The sequence below is a fragment of the Mus musculus genome, chromosome 5 (assembly GCF_000001635.26).
Source record: "Mus musculus strain C57BL/6J chromosome 5, GRCm38.p6 C57BL/6J".
In the NCBI taxonomy this organism is placed as follows: Eukaryota; Metazoa; Chordata; class Mammalia; order Rodentia; family Muridae; genus Mus; species Mus musculus.
Genome location: NC_000071.6, coordinates 32,912,729 through 32,932,478, shown reverse-complemented (window position 1 = coordinate 32,932,478; position 19,750 = coordinate 32,912,729). Strand labels below are relative to the sequence as shown.

Below are 19,750 nucleotides of genomic sequence, written 5' to 3'. Positions count from 1 at the left end.
CTCGCCGGCAGCAGAGAATGGTCCTGAATTTGCAGACCTCCTTCCTCTCTCCCAGGGCTGAGCCCAGTTTCTCTGCTTATTCAATTTTACAAACAGTTTTGCCTACATGTATGTTTGTGCACCATATTCATGCCTGGTGCCCACAGAAGTCAGAAGAGAGCATCAGACAACTGGAACTTGAGTTACAGATGGTTGCAAGCCACCATATGGGAATCACAACCTCTATAAAGCACCAAGAGCTCCTACCTGCTGAGCCAACTCTGTAACTCCCTAAGCCCAGCTTCTTTCCCTTCCTTTCTTCCTCTTCCCTCTCCCCATCCCTCCCTTCCTTTTCTTCTACTTGGATTTTTCTTCCTCTTATTGAAAATAAAAGCTGGGGGGGGGCTAGAGAGATGGCTCAGTGGTTAAGAGGTCCTGAGTTCAAATCCCAGCAACCACATGGTGGCTCACAACCATCTGTGATAGGATCTGATGCCCTCTTCTGGTATGCCTGAAGACAGCTACGATGTACTCACATGAATAGAATAAATAAATAAATAAATAAATAAATAAATAAATATTTAGAAAAAAGCAAAGCAAAGCAATTCAAACCAAAGCAGGGGATGGTGGTGCACGCCTTTAATCCTAGCACTCAGTGGACAGAGGCAGGTGGATTTTGAGTTCAAGGCCAGACTGGTCTACACAGTGAATTCTGGGGCTGCCAGAGCCACACAGAGAAACCCTGTCTCAAAACAAGCAAACAAAAGATCTATTTTTCCTCACATACTATCATAATTATTGTTTTCCCTCCCTCTACTTCTCCTGGTTCCTTCCTACCTCCCCTCTCATCCGGATCCATTTCCTTTTGTCTCTCATTAGAAAGCAAACATGCTTCTAAGGAATAATAATAAGATATAATATAAACAAAAACTAATACATAAGAATAGAACAAAACAGGAAAAGAGCCTTTAAAAAGGCACAAGAAACAGATAGAGATCCTAGACTACTTGTTCACACTATCAGGGATCCCATAAAAACACTGGAAGCAATAATATATACACAAAGGATCTATACAGTAAAAGAAACACACATATATATAAACACAATAAGGAAAATGTTTTAAAAGCCCTGACCGACATGACATTTATGACATTATAAGATATGTAGCCTCCAAAGATGCCACTGAGTTCATTTTCTGTTGGCATCTACTTCCACCAATCCCAGCTTTTCATGTAGGACAGGCATGGGACCCTGGACCCAGCACTCCACCAACTGAGCAGTATTTCAATCCTGTTTGTTGTTTAAATAGGTTCTTGATACATAACTAGGTAGGTAAGTGCTTAGTTATGTAAGGTCCTAGCTTCAGTCTCTCCAATACCAGTAAAAAGGCAGAAGGATAGAAATCTATCTACCAAGACCCACTAACTGCCTTTACGCTGCTAACAGCATAGAGAAGTGAACAATACAGCTACAAGGTCTCACAACCCTGCTCAAAACAAACTCCTGCAGAGCCAAAAGGGAACCCACAGAGACAGTATTCTGAGAGGCATGACTCATGCATGAATCAGGTCCAGATGCAGGAAGTCTGAGTCACACTTGGGTACCTGCAGACGGCAGAAGCTTCAAGCCAAAGGAGGCAGAGGTAGGGTCACAGAACTGGTTTTCTTGATTTTTCTCTTGTTTTTAATAAGTGAAATGTTTATTAGCTATGTTTTTCAATGTATTCTGTAACAAAACAAGGATTGTTTTGTTTTTCAAGACAGGGTTTCTCTATGTGGCCCTGGAGGTCCTGGAACTCAGTCTGTAGAGCAGGCTGGCCTTGAACTCAGGGATCTGCCTGCCTCTGCCTTCCAAGTGCTGGGATTAAAGGCATTCGGAATGCAGTTTATCTGGAGTTTAGCTCCAGAACAAGAATTCTAAGTTCTGTCCTTACCAAACCCAGCCTACTTTTGACCCTCATAATGCTGTGGGGACACGGATCTAGATGGATGGGATTTGTTTGTTTTGTTTCATGTAATACTTTAACAAGAAACAAAATGTCACATTACATCAAATTAATAAAGTATCTCGGATCATATAACGATTTCCTTTAGAACTCTATATAGTCTTGCACTGTTCCAGAAGTTGATTTTAACAGCCTGCTAGTACAACCTAAGGCAGAAGCTCTGCAACACTCTGCTGCAGCTTCCTCTGCTCCTCTAGTGACACTTCCACTGCCACTCCTGAGCACCTTGCCTAACCCCCACCCCTGGGCCTGGGATCAAAGCCAGGGCTTTGTGCATGTTATACAAGTGGTCTAGTACTGAACTGTACCCATATCCCTGAAGCTGCCTGTCAGTCACAACACATTGCATTATCTACATATTCTAATTTAGTAGAGATGTGAAAACCACACTACATCTGAATGATTTACAGTCCAAATCCTAGTGAGAGGGCTTTCTCTCATCCTTGTTATCACATAAGGGAACTGCCTCAAAAAGAATCCCAAAGGAGATACAAGTCAAAGGCCACTGAGGATATGAGAACTGATATCTTTATAATTTCTGATTCCTGTAAATAGAAGTTTAAACACTTCTGAAAGAGGTATAGTTTTGCGAATTAAGGAAGCAAACCATACCTGGGGAGACAGTGCAACAGGTAAGAGCTTGTAGTGTCCGAGCAAGAGGACGGAGTTCAAATTCCTGGAAGCCACACTTGTTAGTGTTGTGCCTATAAGAACCATGCTGTAGGGAACAGTGATAGGAGACTTGAGGGGGCTTTCTGGCTGCAAGTCTACCTCTAGGTTCAGAGAAAGACCTTGCCTCAAGAGAATAGTGTGGATTGTGATGACAAAGGGTGCCAGGAAACTCTCGGCTTAGAGGCTATGACAATATCACGTAAAGATCTTGCACACCCATCTTCAAACCAAGACCCTTTTAAAGCTCACTCTGTTCTCAACAGGAAACTTAAGATTCCAAAAGCTACATAGAGGGAACCATGTGGTATCTCAGCAATACTCCATGGTACTGGGCTCTTCTGAGTAGATCCTGGTGCTGGCTGCTACCATCTGGGTTCAATTAATTCTTCCTGCTTCTAATCACTAGTCTAGCTAGCTCAAAGAATGGTCCAGAAACCCAGATCAGCCCTCCTTAGTAACCTTCTACCCCAAAGCCAGGAAAACTCAAACTGGTTCCTAAAATCTGGCTTCCTACTTCAGCCAAGTGATAGAATCGCTGCCTTTGTGACATTCTGCAGGCACTTAAGAAAATCTTGCAGCCATTTAAGCACCCTGAATATATGACTGAAACTATTTCCACAGTACCAAACAAACTTTTACTTGTTTCTCATTTAAAATGAATGAATAGAAGGCGACTAAAACCATTTGGGGATCTCTTACTGTCGATGTAAGCACTTATACTTGGGCTATAGGAACATGGCTGGATTAACCCACCAGTGACTAAAAACAATATCACTGGCCCCCTTTACACAGCTTTACTTTCCAAATCCTTTTCTATTTTCTTTTTAATTTACAGAACCCCTGGAACTGGAGTTACAGACAGATGTGAGCTGTCATGTGGGTGCTGGGAATTGAACCTGGGTCCTCTGGAAGAGCAACTGTTGCTCTTAACTGCTGAGCCATCTTTCCAGCCCCTACTTCCATAAACCTTAAGCCAAGTTCTAGAAATACACGCCATTTTATAGGACACAGACATGATGAAGCAGCCATCCTGTTGTTTAAATCTTCCCACACTCATCTTGTACAATACCCGCTTTGCAGAAAAGGTAGCTTTCCAAACTCATGTTCCCTGACACGCTGACTAGAATGCTCAAATGAGGGTGCCAGGCTGCTTTGAGAGGTTAGTTTAGTACCTCTGCATATCTAGGCATCAACTGTCCATGTACTGTACTTAGTAATACATGCCTCCCTGGGATTACTGGATAATAAAAGTGTCAGAAAGAGTAAAAAAGAAGAATCTGTTCCTTATAACTTTCCACCAAGCCAATCTCCACCCCTCAAGCCTGAGATGCACACTTACTTTTCAGCATAACCACATGGCCTCCCTCCACCCTCTTTCTCTTGAGACAGTATTTTATTATATAGGATTGGCTGGCCTAGAACTCACTATGTAGACCAGGCTAACCTCAAACTCACAGAGCTCTGCCTGTCTCTGCCTCTGGAGTGCTGGAATTGAAAAGGTGTATGCTACCACCCACAGGCTTCTTTTTATTCTGTGATGATATAACAGAGATCACAATGTTCCCCTGTGGGCTTGTTTTTCTGAGGGTACAGACTACTCCTACTCGGACTCTGGTGCTGCCCTCAACACCTCACAAGCCCTCAGCCAGGACTCCCTGACAAAGCGATGATAAATATGTCTTGACCAACATGTTCTCAGCTAAAAATGTAATGTGCAGCCCATTTATAATCCCATGCATTATACAGCAGTGCTTCTAAATAGGTCACCACGACATGTGGCTGAAAAGATCCCCAAAATAGACATGGTCCTGCTTTTCTGGCCTTTGTGTCTCTTCTAGATGTGAGGCTGCTTGGAGCATCCCACCTCTTCTTAGATGAGTTACCTGTACTGCTGTTGCTAAGCAGGCTGACAGAAAGCTCTTCCGTTCCACTGAAGTTCAAGGACATGCTGTCACCAGGCTGGCGGGAAGTGCTGTGCCTGCAGAGAACAAAGCCAGGCCACCTGGATTAATTAATGTAGATCATCACTTTTTTTTTTCCTGTTCACCCTGTATCCTAGTGTATGGGAGAGGGCATATGGGATTGGAAACGCTAATGAAAAAGAAGCAACACTTAGGATCCACACCTCAATCATGTAGTAGTGCTTCACTTCTGTGTCAGCCTTGAACACTCTCCCTGGTTGCTTACCTACCACCATGCTAGACCCTTTCTGCCCGCTTAATAACAAAGGAAAGATATAAAATGCCTGAAAGGATATACCACAGTAAACCTGGTGAAAAGGGCCACACACCATCCAGATCTCCCATGAACACCCCCAGCAAAGAAGATGTCCAATGTCTAAGGAAGGGACCAAGAAGGCTGCTCTTTGCAAAGTGGTTCCCAAAGCAATTTAGGACCAATATGTTCATCAAGGCTTAAGTGTCTTTCTTCCTACACTGACTCTTCAGAGGCTTTATAAAATATTTTGTTAAAAAACCAACATGCCAAGTAAAGGAAGGCTGTCTAAGGCTGAATCTCCTGTCCCAGCATTCTATAGGCTAACCCTGAGATAAAAAAATAGATAGCTCATTTTCGCCTTTGACCAAGGTTTGGAAGAAAACTAGGAAGTTTACAAAATGTAAGCTCAAAATATACCTAAGCAGGGCCTTGGTAATATTACAGGCAAAATGCCAGGCAGATGGCTTGTACCCAGGGATGGGACTGACACTGGCTGACAAAGGAGGGTCCTGACCGAGTGTGCTCTAAGTCACAATGTGCCATTTCATCAGCTGTCTGTTCAGCACTGTGCAAACCTCACCTCCCGGCAGCTTCATGGTATGCCAACTCCAACAGCTCTGCAGAGGAGTGGGTAGGGTCCCTCTGCCTGCTGCCCTGCAGCTCTGCCATGTTTTGCCGGGTCTGATGATGGATCTGGATGGCCTCTCCAGATGGGCCTAGGCAGACAAAGAACCACTGAATGTTATGCCCCCCGACAGCTCAGGCTCCACACAAAAACATACTCTTCCTTCTTCCCAGCTGTTGAGCTATGGGAGAGATCTGACAAAAGAGCCCAGCAAGAGGAACATTAGACAAGGAACTATCAGGCTCCCACAGAGGAAGGACTCTTTCTCCAAACAGGCCCCATGCTTCATCATGTCCAGTGTGTTAAGAACATTTGGGACCATCAGTTTCATCAATACTATGGAGATGCCATACAGAAACAGCCAAGTATAGAAGGATCAAAAGATGACAAGAGGAGGAAAGTAAAAAAAAAAAAAAAAAACAAGTCAGGCATGGTGGTCTACACCTTTAGCACACCCCTTTACCAGCACTTCAAAGGCAGAAGCAGGTGGATCTCTGACTTTAAGGTCAGCCTGGTCTACAGAGTGAATTCCAGGACAGCCAGGGTTACACAGAGAGACCCTGTCTCAAAAAACAAACAAACAAAGCGCAAGTGCGCACTGGCATACATACAACACTCACATAATCAGCAACAACAAAAGCAAACCAAAAAGTAAAAGTGTGACTCTAGGAATCAATGGTGCTTAAGCACAAAAAAGATACAACAAGAGAGGTCAGAATTAGTCACGTCTAGTAAAAGGCACTTCCTGGAAATACACAACTTAGAGGATAAATAAGGTTACAAAGGGTTAGTAAGGTTGAAGAAAGATTCATCTGGGGAGAAGAACTAGCTATGAAACCCCAAATGTGAAAGAAGTAAAAAGTGTGGAGATCAAGAAATTGAGTTAAGAAGGGAAAAGAAGGTTTGGGCGGCCTGGTGAAGAAAGAAGGGTCTTAGTTACTAGTGGGTCATGTGTACAAGAGGATAAACAAGTCAACAGTCTGGAGACGAGGGGTTTTTGGTTTTTTGGCTAGTTTTTTTTTTTTTTTTTTTTTTAGTAATGTGGTCATGAAGGGTGAGGTAGGAAAAACACAAAGAGATGAATGGAGGTCATGGTAGAAAGTTCTCTGGGGAGATGGCTCAATCAAATAAAACGCTTGCCAAGCGAATGTGAGGACCTGAGTTCAGGCCCCCAGCATGAATGAGGTGTGCACTATGTACCTGTAACCCCATGCTAGGAAGACAGAGCAGGAGAATTCTGGGGGCTTATTTGGAAGCTAGTCTAGCCCAACAATGAACTCCAGCTTCAATAAGAGAGCCTGTCTCCTAAGCTAAGAGCAACAGAGGCCACTATGACCTTCACATGTATGAACACTTGTATGTGAATGCACACACACACACACACACACATACATATCCACATGTATGCAGAGGAGGGAAGAGACAGACAGAGACAGAGACAAGGATCTCAGCCTGGGGGCTGGAGATGTCACTTAATTGAGACAGTTCTGGCCTAGTACGCAGGAAGCAGGAAGCACAGGACTTGATCCCCTGCATCACATGAGGTGGCCTGGCGGTGATGATCTTAAGTTCAAGGTCATCCTCCATTACACGCAAAGTTCAACACTAGTCTGGGCTGCATGAGACTCTGCCTCAAAATAAATAAGAAGCAAAAGAAAATAGAAAAGTGAGAAACAGAGCAATGTCTCAGACTCTAGTATTAATGACAGAAAAGAAAGCAAAAGACACCAGAAGCAACTTGTGTGATTTTAGCAGTGATAAGGGACAAAGCAGGATTGGAATGTCCTCCACTTACAGCCAAGTAAACCAGATTTATTTCATTTTCATTTAACAGTAAAATCAAGTGTAAAAGAAAATAACACTTCTAACAGTTCAGCAAGATGGTTCCCATTAAACAAACAAACAAACACAACACAACACAAAATGGAGCCTAGCATATCTGTTCTTTCCTAGCCCAGCACAAGTCCATTAAGCTGAAGTTTAATTTTAACTACAGCTTTAAAAATGCTTACTGTCATCTTCTTGAGGCCAGAATAGAGTAAAAAGATTGGCTATAAAATATAGTGGCCGGGCGGTGGTGGCGCATGCCTTTAATCCCAGCACTTGGGAGGCAGAGGCAGGCGGATTTCTGAGTTCAAGGCCAGCCTGGTCTACAAAGTGAGTTCCAGGACAGCCAGGGCTATACAGAGAAACCCTGTCTCGAAAAACCAAAAACCAAAACCAAAACCAAACCAAAACAAAACAAAACAAAAAAATTGAAGTAAAAATAATTATTTTTATCCACCTGTCGGAAGCCCCTAAGAAATGACAGAGTAACATAAGTGGGGCTTAGAGAAGTAAGGGGTGAAAATGAGGGCCAGGAGAGCCCAGGTCTTTCAAGCAAACATACAAGCAAAGCCCTTAGGTTCACATGGATGGTCAGTTACAAAGCTTGTCCTCAAGTGTGTGTTCAAAGACCCCGCTGTGAGAAGCCCAGCTGGCATGTCCATCTCACTGGTGGAACCAAGAGGGTCACAGAAGCTGAAGCACTTGACTAAAGTCACAGGGGTGACTAGTGCTAAGGACCAGAGCTAGGAACCCACAGGCCAAGGCTCTGACCTGAGCAGCCATCTTACCTACAGGAAAAGTGTGCATCCAGCGCCTTCTGTTGGAGGTGAGCTTCATGGGCATCCTCGAGGGGGCGAAGGGGTTAATCAGCGCTCTCTGAGGCGTGTATCCTCCAGGTCGGACATGGAGCATGGACTCTGCACTACCCACATGGAACCTTCCTGGTGCACTGGAGTCCCTCTGTGGGGGTTCTATCATGTTCTCCAGGACATCTGCTGGCAGGCATGGAGTTGAACAAACACAAAGCCACAACAAAATCAGACTTTAGTAGATGTCTAAGGCTAGCAAAAACCTAGGACATCATAAATCTCACAAGTAAGAGAAACGAGTAAAACTGTGAAATGATAAAAGAAATAAAATATGTTTAGGTTTGCTTATTTTTCATGTATTCTGAAGACCTGTCCCAGTGAAGACACACATAACCCTAATGGATTCTCCTATCTTGCTAGGGGACTGTGAACACTGGGCTGGATGCAATGAATAATGACAGAAGTTGAGTTATCTCCCTTGGGAATGGAGTGAATATATTCTCTATGTGGGCAAAACAATACAAATAAATGTTTAAGTCAGGCGTAACAGCACACACCTATAGTCACAGCAGAGACAGGCAGACTTCTGAGTTGAAGGCCAGCCAGATCTAAATAGTGAGCTACAGGCCAGCAAGATTGTTCTGTGCGGCCCTGCCTGGAAAAATCAAACGGGTTTGATGAACAAGTCTGGTCACAAACACTATCTGGCTGTTTTTCTTTCATCCTTCCTTCTTTTCTTTCTCTCTTAATGTATTATTTGTTGAGGCTAATTAAAAGACTGGTCAGACTGCACAGTGATGTCCTCTATCAAAGCAATCTCAGTACGACATACACATTTAATTGGCAAATCCGCAGTTGAACTGGGACTCAGATGAGGAGTCCCTCCCTTGTTTCCGATGCAAGCATGTTTATGTCATGTGTCCTACTGTCCTAGCTTGGTGTGGCCTTGGCTCTGTGGCAGAGAAAGGTCCCCTCTGTGCTCTGCTGGATGTTCTCCTGACTTGATAATGGTCTGCTGTCTGTCCAGCCTACCTGCCTGTTAGGGCTCCTTCCACTGCAAGGGACAACTGTGAGTATACAGCACTCCTTAGGCTGTACACACAATCAGGACAGATGTGCCTCCCACCCACATATCCTTAAGTAATGAAATTATAGAGGACAATGGAGAGCAGGGGATGGCTCTGCATGCTTGCAGGAGGGAGGACAGTAACAGCACTGCTCTGTAGTTCTTCTCGGTGTACTAGGAACTCAGTGTGACTCAGACTTCTGCATGCATGGCGAACACTCTCCCACTGGACTGCATTCCCAAACACCCCCACTTTTTAATTTTTTACTTTTTGAGAGAATGTTTCCTCGTTGCTCAGGCTGGGCTTGAACCACATGCAGTCTAGACAGGCACTGAACTTGTGACCCTCCCGCCTCAGCCTCCCCAGGAGCTGTGCTATGGACCTGTGCCACCAGGCCTGGCCTCACAACTGTTCTGTCTTTCTTGTTTCTTTGTTTTTCGAGACAGGGTTTCTCTGTATGGCAGCTCTGGCTGCCCTGGGACTTGCTTTGTAGACTAGGCTAGCCTAAAACTAAGAGATCTAACTGCCTCTGTCTCTGGAGTGCTGGGATTGAAGGAGTGTCACCACACCCGGCTCCCTGTTGTGTTTTAATAGCAGCTGAGGAAAGATGAATCTTTACATGATAAAAACACACAAAGCATATGAGTGCAGCATAAGCAAATAAGCTCTGTGAATTTTACCAATGTCAAGTTTCTGGTTTTAGAGGCTGCACTACATACACATGTACACTTCAAATACAATGTTACCACTGGGAAGAGAACATGGTTCAACAACCTTCCTATATGCCTTTTGATATTTCCCATGAATTCTTACTTGTTTTAAGAATAAAAGGGCTTTTTTGTTTATTTGTTTGTCTTTTTGAGACAGGGCCTCAACTTTGGAACCCTAACTAGCATGAAATTCACTATGTAGGCCAGACTGGCCCTGAACTCACATAGATCCATTTGACTCTGCTGTAATTTAAGGTGTATGCCACCGTGCCATACTTGGTTTTGTTTTTTTTTTTTTAAGTCAGAGGAGCCTATAAACTACAGCTGTAGTTACAGCAGGAGAGACAAGCTAGGATACAGGAGGAGGAGCCCTGTGAGCCCTGGTGTCTGACACAGATTAACAAAGCAGAGAAGGAGACATGAACAGCACTGCTGCTCTTGCGCAGGACCCACATTTGGTTCCTAGCACCCAAGTCAGGCAACTCACAAATGCCTGTAATTCCAGCCCAAGGGTATCCCATCCCTGGCCTCTACAAACACATACCCACAGAGATAAAATTAAACTCTGAAGTGACTGGCGGCACCATGTCAGGTCTCAGCAGCAGTAAAAAGGAAGTTCCCGAAACAGCTCAAGACCAAGGAGACAGATGTGGAAGACAGGCTTTCAAGAGGAAAGAAAGGCGAGCCGAAGCAACTCGGGAGCTAACAGCCAAGGCCATGGGGAAGGGTCCTGGCTGGGCTCAGGTGCAACTAAGTAATCTGGCAAAAGCAAGCTCTTCTCACACCTGAGATGACAGTGACCCACTCCATTCCTATGTAAACATCTAGATTTCCTGCCATAACACCTTTTCCCACTAATAGCTACAACAAAGTGTTATTCTGGAACCTGCTGTACATTGTAATAAACTTTATACAATGGCTAGTTCTCCTTTAATTCAGCTATTCATACCTTAATTGTGAATTTGGGGGTGGGGGATGGGGGTTCAAGGCACAGTTTCTCTGTGTAGCCCTGGACCAGGCTGGACTCAAACCCCAACCTCCACCTACCTCTGCCTCTTGAGTGCTGGGATCAAAGGAGTATGATCATTGGCTCAGCTGTAAATTTAAAGGGAACCCAGCCTGGAGTCAGGCTAGACCGCTGTTTCATCTCTGTTGTACTATGAAGTCTCTCTCACCATGAATTAAGTCAACCTTTTTTTTTTAAAACCGAGTTTCACAGTATATCACTGTGAGGCTTCAGTTGTCCTGAAACTCACATGCTGGCCTTGAACGCAGAGATCTGCCGGTCTTTGCAACCCCAGTGAAGGGATTAAAGGTATGCACCACGCCCAGCTAAACCAACTCATTTGGCTCCTCCAATGGAGGAGCTAGAGAAAGTACCTAAGGAGCTGAAGGGGTCTGCAACCCTATAGGTGGAACAACAATATGAACTAATCAGTAACCCCAGAGCTCGTGTCTCTAGCTGCTAAAAATAAAATAAAGATTAAGCATAATAAAATCAGAGAGAGGGCTGGCGAGATGGCTCAGTGGATAAGAGCACTGACTGCTCTTCCGAAGGTCCTGAGTTCAAATCCCAGCAACCACATGGTGGCTCACAACCACCCATAATGAGATCTGACACCATCTTCTGGTGCATCTGAAGACAGCTACAGTGTACTAATGTATAATAATAAATAAATCTTTAAAAAAATAAAATAAAATCAGAGAGAGAGAGCATGTGTGAGAATATATGGCATGGCTGTGTATTTGTGAGAGACTGGTTCTAAGAATAATTTCTCCTTAGGCAAATGGATGTATCATCCTGAGTGAGGTAACCCAATCACAAAAGAAGTCACTTGATATGCACTCACTGATAAGTGGATATTAGCCCAGAAACCTAGAATATCCAAGATACAATTTTCAAAACACAAGAAAATCAAGAAGGAAGAACAACGCGTGGATATTTCATTCCTCCCTAGAATAGGGAATAAAATATCCATGGAAGGGGTTACAGAGACAAAGTTTGGAGCTAAGACGAAAGGATGGACCATCCAGAGTTGCCCCACCCTGGGAATCCATCCCATAATCAGCCACCAAATACAGACACTATTGCATATGCCAGCAAGATTTTGCTGAAAGGACCCTGATATAGCTGTCTCTTGTGAGGCTATGCCAGTGCCTGGCAAATACAGAAGTGGATGCTCACAGTCATCTACAGGATGGATCACAGGGCCCCCAATGGATGAGCTAGAGAAAGTACCTAAGGAGCTGAAGGGGTCTGCAACCCTATAGGTGGAACAATAATATGAACTAATCAGTACCCCCAGAGCTTGTGTCTCTAGCTGCGTATGTAGCAGAAGATGGCCTAGTTGGCCATCATTGGGAAGAGAGGCCCCTTGGTCTTGCAAACTTTATATACCCCAGTACAGGGGAATGCCAGGGCCAAGAAGCAGGAGTGGGTGGGTAGGGGAGCAGGGCGGGGGGAAGTTATAGGGGACTTTTGGGATAGCATTTGAAATGTATGAAGAAAACATCTAATTAAAAAAAAGAATCATTCAATCTGCCCAACTGTAAATATTAAATGCTTTATATAGGAGAATCTTGTATTTAACCTACTTCAAGTAATTCTAGATTAATTATAACAACTAATACAATGTAAATACCATGTAAGTATTATTTTCTAGGAAGTAATGATAAGAATAAAAAGTCTGGGGGCTGGTGAGATGGCTCAGTGGGTAGGAGCACCCGACTGCTCTTCCGAAGGTCCGGAGTTCAAATCCCAGCAACCACATGGTGGCTCACAACCATCTGTAACAAGATCTGACTCCCTCTTCTGGAGTGTCTGAAGACAGCTACAGTGTACTTACACATAATAAATAAATAAATCTTTAAAAAAAAAAAAAAAAAAAAAAAGAATAAAAAGTCTGGGGCTGGGGAGATGGCTCAGAATTTAAGAGCACTGACTGCTCTTCCAAAGGTCCTGAGTTCAAATCCCAGCAACCACATGGTAGCTCACAATCATCTGTAATGAGATCTGACGCCCTCTTCTGGTGCGTCTGAAGTCAGCTATAGTGTACTTGTGATGGCTTGTATATCCTTGGATCAGGGAGTGGCACCATCTGGAGGTGTGGCCTTTTTGGAATAGGTGTGACCTGGTTGGAGTAGGTGTGTCACTGTGGGTGTGGGCATAAGATCCTCACCCTAGTTGCCTGAAAGTCAGTCTTCCACCAGCAGCCTTTGGATGAAGATATAGAACTCTCAGCTTTGACTGTGACTTGCCTGCCTGGATACTGCCATGCTCCCACCTTGATGACAATGACTGAACCTCTGAACCTGTAAGCCAGCCCCAATTAAATGCTGTCCTTTATTTATTTATATTTTTAAAGATTTATTATTATAAATTATTATTTATTATTATATTTAAGTACACTGTAGCTGTCTTCAGATGCACCAGAAGAGGGTGTCAGATCTCATTACAGATGGTTATGAGCTACCATGTGGTTGCTGGGATTTGAATTCAGGACCTTTGGAAGAGCAGTCAGTGCTCTTAACCACTGAGCCATCTCTCCAACCCATAAGCTTTTTTTTTTTTTTGTATGTATGTAAAGGTGTTTTGTTTACATGTATGTCTAGGCACCACATGCATGCTTAGTGCCTTCAGGTCAGAATAGGATATTGAATCCCCTTGGAACTGGAGTCATAGATGAGCTTGTGAGCCATCATGTGGGTACAGGGTATCAAATCTGGATCCTCTGCAAGAGCAACACTTTTTCTTAAATGATGAGCCATCTCTCCAGCCCCTGTGTGTGTGTGTGTGTGTGTGTGTGTGTGTGTGTGTGTATTGTATGAATACAGAAACCCATGGTTTTAATATGAACTGGGCCTTGGTGACAAGGTCTATAAACTCAGCTAACTCTGAAGGCTGAGGGAGGAGGATGGCAGGCCCAAGGACTATTTAGCCTATAAAGAGATCTCAAGTCCAACCTGGGGAACTTAGTGAGACACTGTGCCAAAATGAAAAAGAAAGAAAAAAGATAATGCAAGACCTAGGATGTAACTCAGCGCTGTGGTCCTTCCCCTGAGTTTAATCTCCACTACTGCAAAGAACAAGCATAATTATGCGCAGTCAGTTACAGAAGACGCAGTTATTTTTAGTATGGCACAAATGGAAATGAGAAAATAACCCCTTTGACCCTAGGCCTAAGTAAGACAGCACTGTAAATGTAGATAATGCGCAAAAGGTTACAACATAAATAGTACAATACACACGCAACACCTAATATGATCTATACTCACTGCTGGCATGGCAACAACTAAAATATGAGATGTATGCCCCATGCCCATCACTTCCTGCCACTCTCACCCCTCACCCCTGCAAAGAAACAGTCCCCAGACACCCTCACCCCCACCCCGCGCCAGCTCTGTTTGCTTCAGCACTCTGACCTCGGGTGCTGGTGTAGCCCAGTGAGCTGCTGACTTCATACTGGTGCAGGTGGGGGTTAGGGATCATCAGGATGTTGGTGCTCTTGCCCAGGGAGCTGTCATCAGAAGCCTGGCTCCTCACTTCCTCAGTGGGCAGTGCACGGCTTGGCAGGGAAGGGCTGGATGAGACATCACAGGAGCTTGCACTTTTGCGACTGTGATTCTCCTGTTCTCTCACAGACCTGACATGCAAGAGACAAATTACCACCGTGAAAAGGACACTTCAACTTAGAGCTCAATGTCGACAAAGCTCATCAGTTATATATACTCAGGAGATCAGTACCAAAACTCCCAGATGTGGGCAATAATGCTAGCCTGGACAACAAAGTAAGATTTCATCTTAAGAAGGAAAATAAGGACATGGTAGTTTATATGCAATCCTGACAATGGTGAGGCTGAGGCAGGGAGGATCATCATGAGTTCAAGGCCATCCTAGGCAGCACAGTAAACCCATGAACTAGATTGTGTATCAAAACAAGGAAAAAAATCTTTTAAAAATATTTTATTAAGTATGTGTATTGGCCTGTATATGTGAATGCAGGTGCCCAGATCGGGTTCCCCTAGAGCTGTACTTACAGGAAGACTGTCAGAGGGTCAACTTGGTGCTGGGAATTGCACTCAAATCCTCTGAAAGAGCAACATGTGCTCAACTGGTGAACCATCTCTCCAGCCCCAACAAAAAATTATTTGGCCAGAAAGTGGTGGCACATTTAATTCCAGCACTCGGAAGGCAGAGGCAGGTGAGTCTCTCTGAGTTCGAGGCCAAACTGGTCTACAGAGTGAGTTCCAGGACATTCAGGGCTATGCAGAGAAACCCTACCTTGAAAAACAAACAAACATTGTTAATTGTTAACAATGTATCCTGAAGCAGGGCTGAAGAGATGGAGCACTGGTTAAGAACACTCCCTTCTCTTGCAGAGGACCCAAGTTCCATTCCTCTCACCCATGTCTGTTTACAGTACATAAATAAGTTCCAGGAGATCCAACTGGCTCTGGCTTCAGCAGGCACTAACCACATGCACAGACACAGATGAAGGCAATACATCCATACATAAAAATGAAAATAAATTGATTTTTAAAATGTATTCTGAAATATACATAGATGTAAAGAAAATGATGTCTAAGATTTGCCATAAAACACTGCAGCCAATATTTAAAACATATATAAAAATGAGGAAATAATTGGGATATTTCTCTCTCTTCTTCTTAAAAGAAGTTTTTATAATAATACGCTCATTGAAACATGAAACTTTGTGCTAGAAAGATGTTTCAATGGTTAAGGGCACTGGCTGCTTTTCAAGGAAACCTGAATTCAACTATCCAGCACCAGGATAGTGGCTCATAGCAGAAACTCCAGTCACAATGTGACTTCTGATACTAAAAGGCACTTCATGCAGATGGTGTACAGTCTTGCATTCAACAAACCATCTACACACAAAATAAAATGAAAACGAAACATAAACTCTCTCTAAGGTGAAAATGTTAAGAAGCACTAGGATGAAAGATCAAAAGGAGAAAGCTCAGTGAAGAGGCATGACCTCAGAATTAGCCAACCAATAGGAATGTTCGTTCTTCTAGCACTGGGGCTGTTTCCAACCTTTTATGAGGTTTCTGTATTAAGTCAAGTGCTTAAAGGTAACCTGAAAATAGATCTCCAGGTCTAATTACACATCCATGACTTCAACAGTAACTATCTGAGCATCAGCGCATCCTTAGTCATGTGTCAGGGCTAGAGGAGCTCTGAAGATATGGTCTGTGCGGCCAGCAATTCATGCAGAATGGGAAACACTTGCAGATCCACAACAAGGGAGTTTAAGGCAGAAAAGCCACCTGAGCCCAGTAATTTGGGATCAGCTTGAGTTAATACAGCCAAATTCAACCTCAAACATAAAATTAAAAACTAGGAAAAGCCAGAAATAGCTCAGGAGTTAAGAGCGCTTGTTAGTCCTCCAGAGGAGCTGAATTTGATTCTCAGCACACATCAGACTGCTTCTGGTGGTCACTTTCAGTGCCTGCTCAAACTGTGGCACACAAACACACATACTCACACACATATACATAACTAAAAAATTAAAATAAATCTGGGGGAAAAAACCACAGAAACAAATAAAAACCTGTAAGGAAAGGCCCTGTGTGGTTATGGCTGAGTCCCCTAAGCAGCACATGAGGAGCTGCTGTGACAGCATTTATTCTAAGCTCTAGACATGGTCTTGATGACATGTGACAGCAGGATGAGAGAGGGACGCATAGCAATCATGTGGCCATCAAAAGCGTTTGCCACAAAATCACAAAATTATATAACATTCTATTAGTGAGTTACATTAATTGCAAATTTAAGACCTAGAAACTGGCAGGGTGGTGGTGGTGGTACACACCTTTAATTCCAGCACTCCAGAGGCAGAGGCAGATGGAACTCTGAGTTTGAGGCCAGGACAGCCAAGGCTACACAAAATGAGCTCTGTCTCATTAGCCGCCACCACCAACACCTGCTCCCCACCCCCCAAAAAACCTCTAGAAAATGGATTTATGTGATTTGGTCAACAAAAAGCTAGAGTTTTTTGTTTTGTTTTTCAAAACAGAGTTTCTCTGTGTAGCCCTGGCTGTCCTGGAACTCACTCTGTAGACCAGGCTGGCTCTGCACTCAGAGATCTGCCTGCCTCTGCCTCACAAGTGCTGGGATTAAAGGCGTGTGCCACCACTGCCCATGCATTTCTGAGGGGAAAAAACTTTTTTCCCCTCTAGTTTCTTACACCCATTAAAAAAATTATACACAAAAAAATAAGCATAAGACTATTAGCAGGACACTGGAGTCCTGCCTTTAATCCCAGAACTAGAGAGTGAGGCAGAATAAATGTGATGAGTTAGAAGCTTGCCCTAGTGACACTGAGAACTCTAGGGTGGTTTGAGCTATGGAGCAAGATCCTAGTATAGACTTGTGATTCTACCAACTCCAAAGGCTGAGGCTCAAAAGTTACAAGTTCATGGCGAAATTTAATTCAGGTGAAGGGAGTTCAAAGTCAGTCTAGACAGCTAACTCACTGAGACTCCATTTCAAAACAAAAGGAAAAAACAGAGGCTTGGGATGCGGCTCAGATCTAATGCATTTACTCAGATGCTGCAAGCCCTAAGTTTAATTCCTAACATGGGCAAACAAAGCAAAATCTAAACTAAGCAAAAAATAGACTACTAAGAAAATAAAATTTAGGGGCTGGAAAAATGTCTCAGTTAAGAGCACCAGCTGAATCAGGTGGCAGTGGTGGTGCACATCTTTAATCCCAGTACTCTGGGGGCAGAGGCAAGCGAATCTCTGAATTTGAGGCCAGCCTGATCTGCAGAGAGTTCTAGGAAAGCTAGGGCTACACAGAGAAACCCTGTCTCAAAAAGCCAAACACACAAACAAACAAAACCAAAAATATGTCTGAGAATCTTCCTGTATTTCGAGACAATACTTCAGGACAAATAAAAGAGGTGGACCCAAGAGGCTGCAAATGGAATTCTCATGATCTCTATAACATGGCTTTCCTGGGGCTAATTTTAAAATTATATATATATATATATATATATATATACATATATATATATATATGTATATATATATATATATACACACACACACATATCTTCATATGAAGTTTATATATATATATATATATATATATATATATATATATATATATATATATATATATATATATGATGCTGGAGAGATGGCTCACCTATTAAGAGCACCGACTGCTCTTCCAGCACTCCTGAGTTCAATTCCCAGAAACCACATGGTTGCTCACAACCACCTGTAATGAGATCTGATGCCCTCTTCTGGTGAGTCTGAAGACAGCCACAGTGTACTCAATATATATAAATAATCTTTTTTTAAAATAAGATTTATTTTATGTATGTAAACATTCTGCCTGCATGTGTGTAGGTGCACCAACATGTTTGCCTATAGCCTGCGGAGGTCAGAAGACAGCTTTGGGTCTCCTAGGACCTGGAGATCGAAATCTAGATGGTTATGTAGCCACCATGTGGATGCTAGAAACTAAACCTGGGTCCCCTGAATGAGCATGTGCTCTTAACCACTGAGCCAGATCTCTAGCTCCAATGTAAACATTTTTTTTTTATTATATGTAAGTACACTGTAGCTGTCTTCAGACACACCAGAAGAGGGCGTCAGATCTTGTTATGGATGGTTGTGAGCCACCATGTGGTTGCTGGGACTTGAACACTGGACCTTTGGAAGAGCAGTCAGGTACTCTTACCCACTGAGCCATCTCACCAGCCCCAATGTAAACATTTTTAACATTGCGTTCATAAAAGTCTCTCAGGCTTGCTTTTTGTTTTATAATAGTCTGTTTTAATATAAAAAAGTGTTGGAATTTAAAAAACTGGAACGCTTCACAAATTTGCATGTTTTCCTTGAGCAGGGCCATGCTAATCTCTGTATGCTTCCAATGTTAGTGTATGTGCTCGTGCTCGCTCTCGCGCTCTCTCTCTCTCTCTCTCTCTCTCTCTCTCTCCCTCTCCCTCTCCCTCTCCCTCTCCCTCCCTCCCTCCCTCCCTCCCTTCCAGTGTTTTGAGACAGGGTTTCTCTGTAGTCTTGGCTATCCTAGAACTCAACTCTGTAGGCCAGGTTGGCCCAAATTTATGAAGATCCACCTGCCTCTACCTCCCAAGTGCTGGGATTAAACGCGTGTGCCACCACAACCCTCAGTTTTCTTTACTAATTTTTTTTTTCTTGAGATATAATCTCAGTATATAACTGAGGCTGGTTTTGAACTTGAAATCCTTCCACATTTGCCTCCTGAGTGCTAGGTTACAGGCCTATGCCACCACCATGTTTGGCCACCAAACAATTTTATATAACCCCCTAGAGAATCTGAGAAAAAAACCTGCAGGTGGCGAGGCGCTGAGCCCGGGATGGGCCAGGCAGCCTGAACACTTGAGCATCGTAGGCATCATAATCTACTTGGATGGGAAGGGTGTTTTCAGATTCCTTTGGAGTCCCGAGAGCTGCAAAACACAAATAATACAGTTAAGATAATCTAAAGATACTTAGAGATATCACTAGAGGTATGCCTATCTATAGAGAGACGACCTGCAGAGGGCCATCAAAATCTGAAAGGCACAGGAGACACACTCCTAATAACAGGACGAAATATATATATATATATTTTTTTTTTGGTTTTTTGAGACAGGGTTTCTCTGTGTAGCCCTGGCTGTCCTGGAACTCACTCTGTAGACCAGGCTGGCCTCGAACTCAGAAATCCGCCTGCCTCTGCCTCCCGAGTGCTGGGATCAAAGGCGTGCGCCACCACGCCCAGCATCACAAGACAGAATAATAACCCAGTCATGATGTTAGGACTGACATAAATGCCAAAGTG

The 19,750-nt window shown here is 43.5% G+C and overlaps 1 protein-coding gene and 1 pseudogene across 23 annotated transcripts in view; both read right to left on the bottom strand.

The window, feature by feature from the left end:
* Depdc5 (DEP domain containing 5) overlaps positions 1-19,750 on the bottom strand; it is a 130,588-nt gene that overhangs the window by 61,755 nt on the left and 49,083 nt on the right. For all 23 annotated transcript variants that reach the window (XM_006503983.4, XM_006503980.3, XM_030254553.1 and 20 more), the window contains 5 exons: positions 19,259-19,379; positions 14,334-14,554; positions 8,114-8,317; positions 5,454-5,589; positions 4,540-4,634 (listed from right to left, as the gene is read on the bottom strand). In XM_006503983.4, coding sequence (XP_006504046.1) covers positions 4,540-4,634; positions 5,454-5,589; positions 8,114-8,317; positions 14,334-14,554; positions 19,259-19,379 — 777 coding nt within the window. The remainder of the gene's footprint in view (positions 1-4,539; positions 4,635-5,453; positions 5,590-8,113; positions 8,318-14,333; positions 14,555-19,258; positions 19,380-19,750) is intronic.
* Gm24003 lies at positions 18,749-18,848 on the bottom strand (annotated as a pseudogene).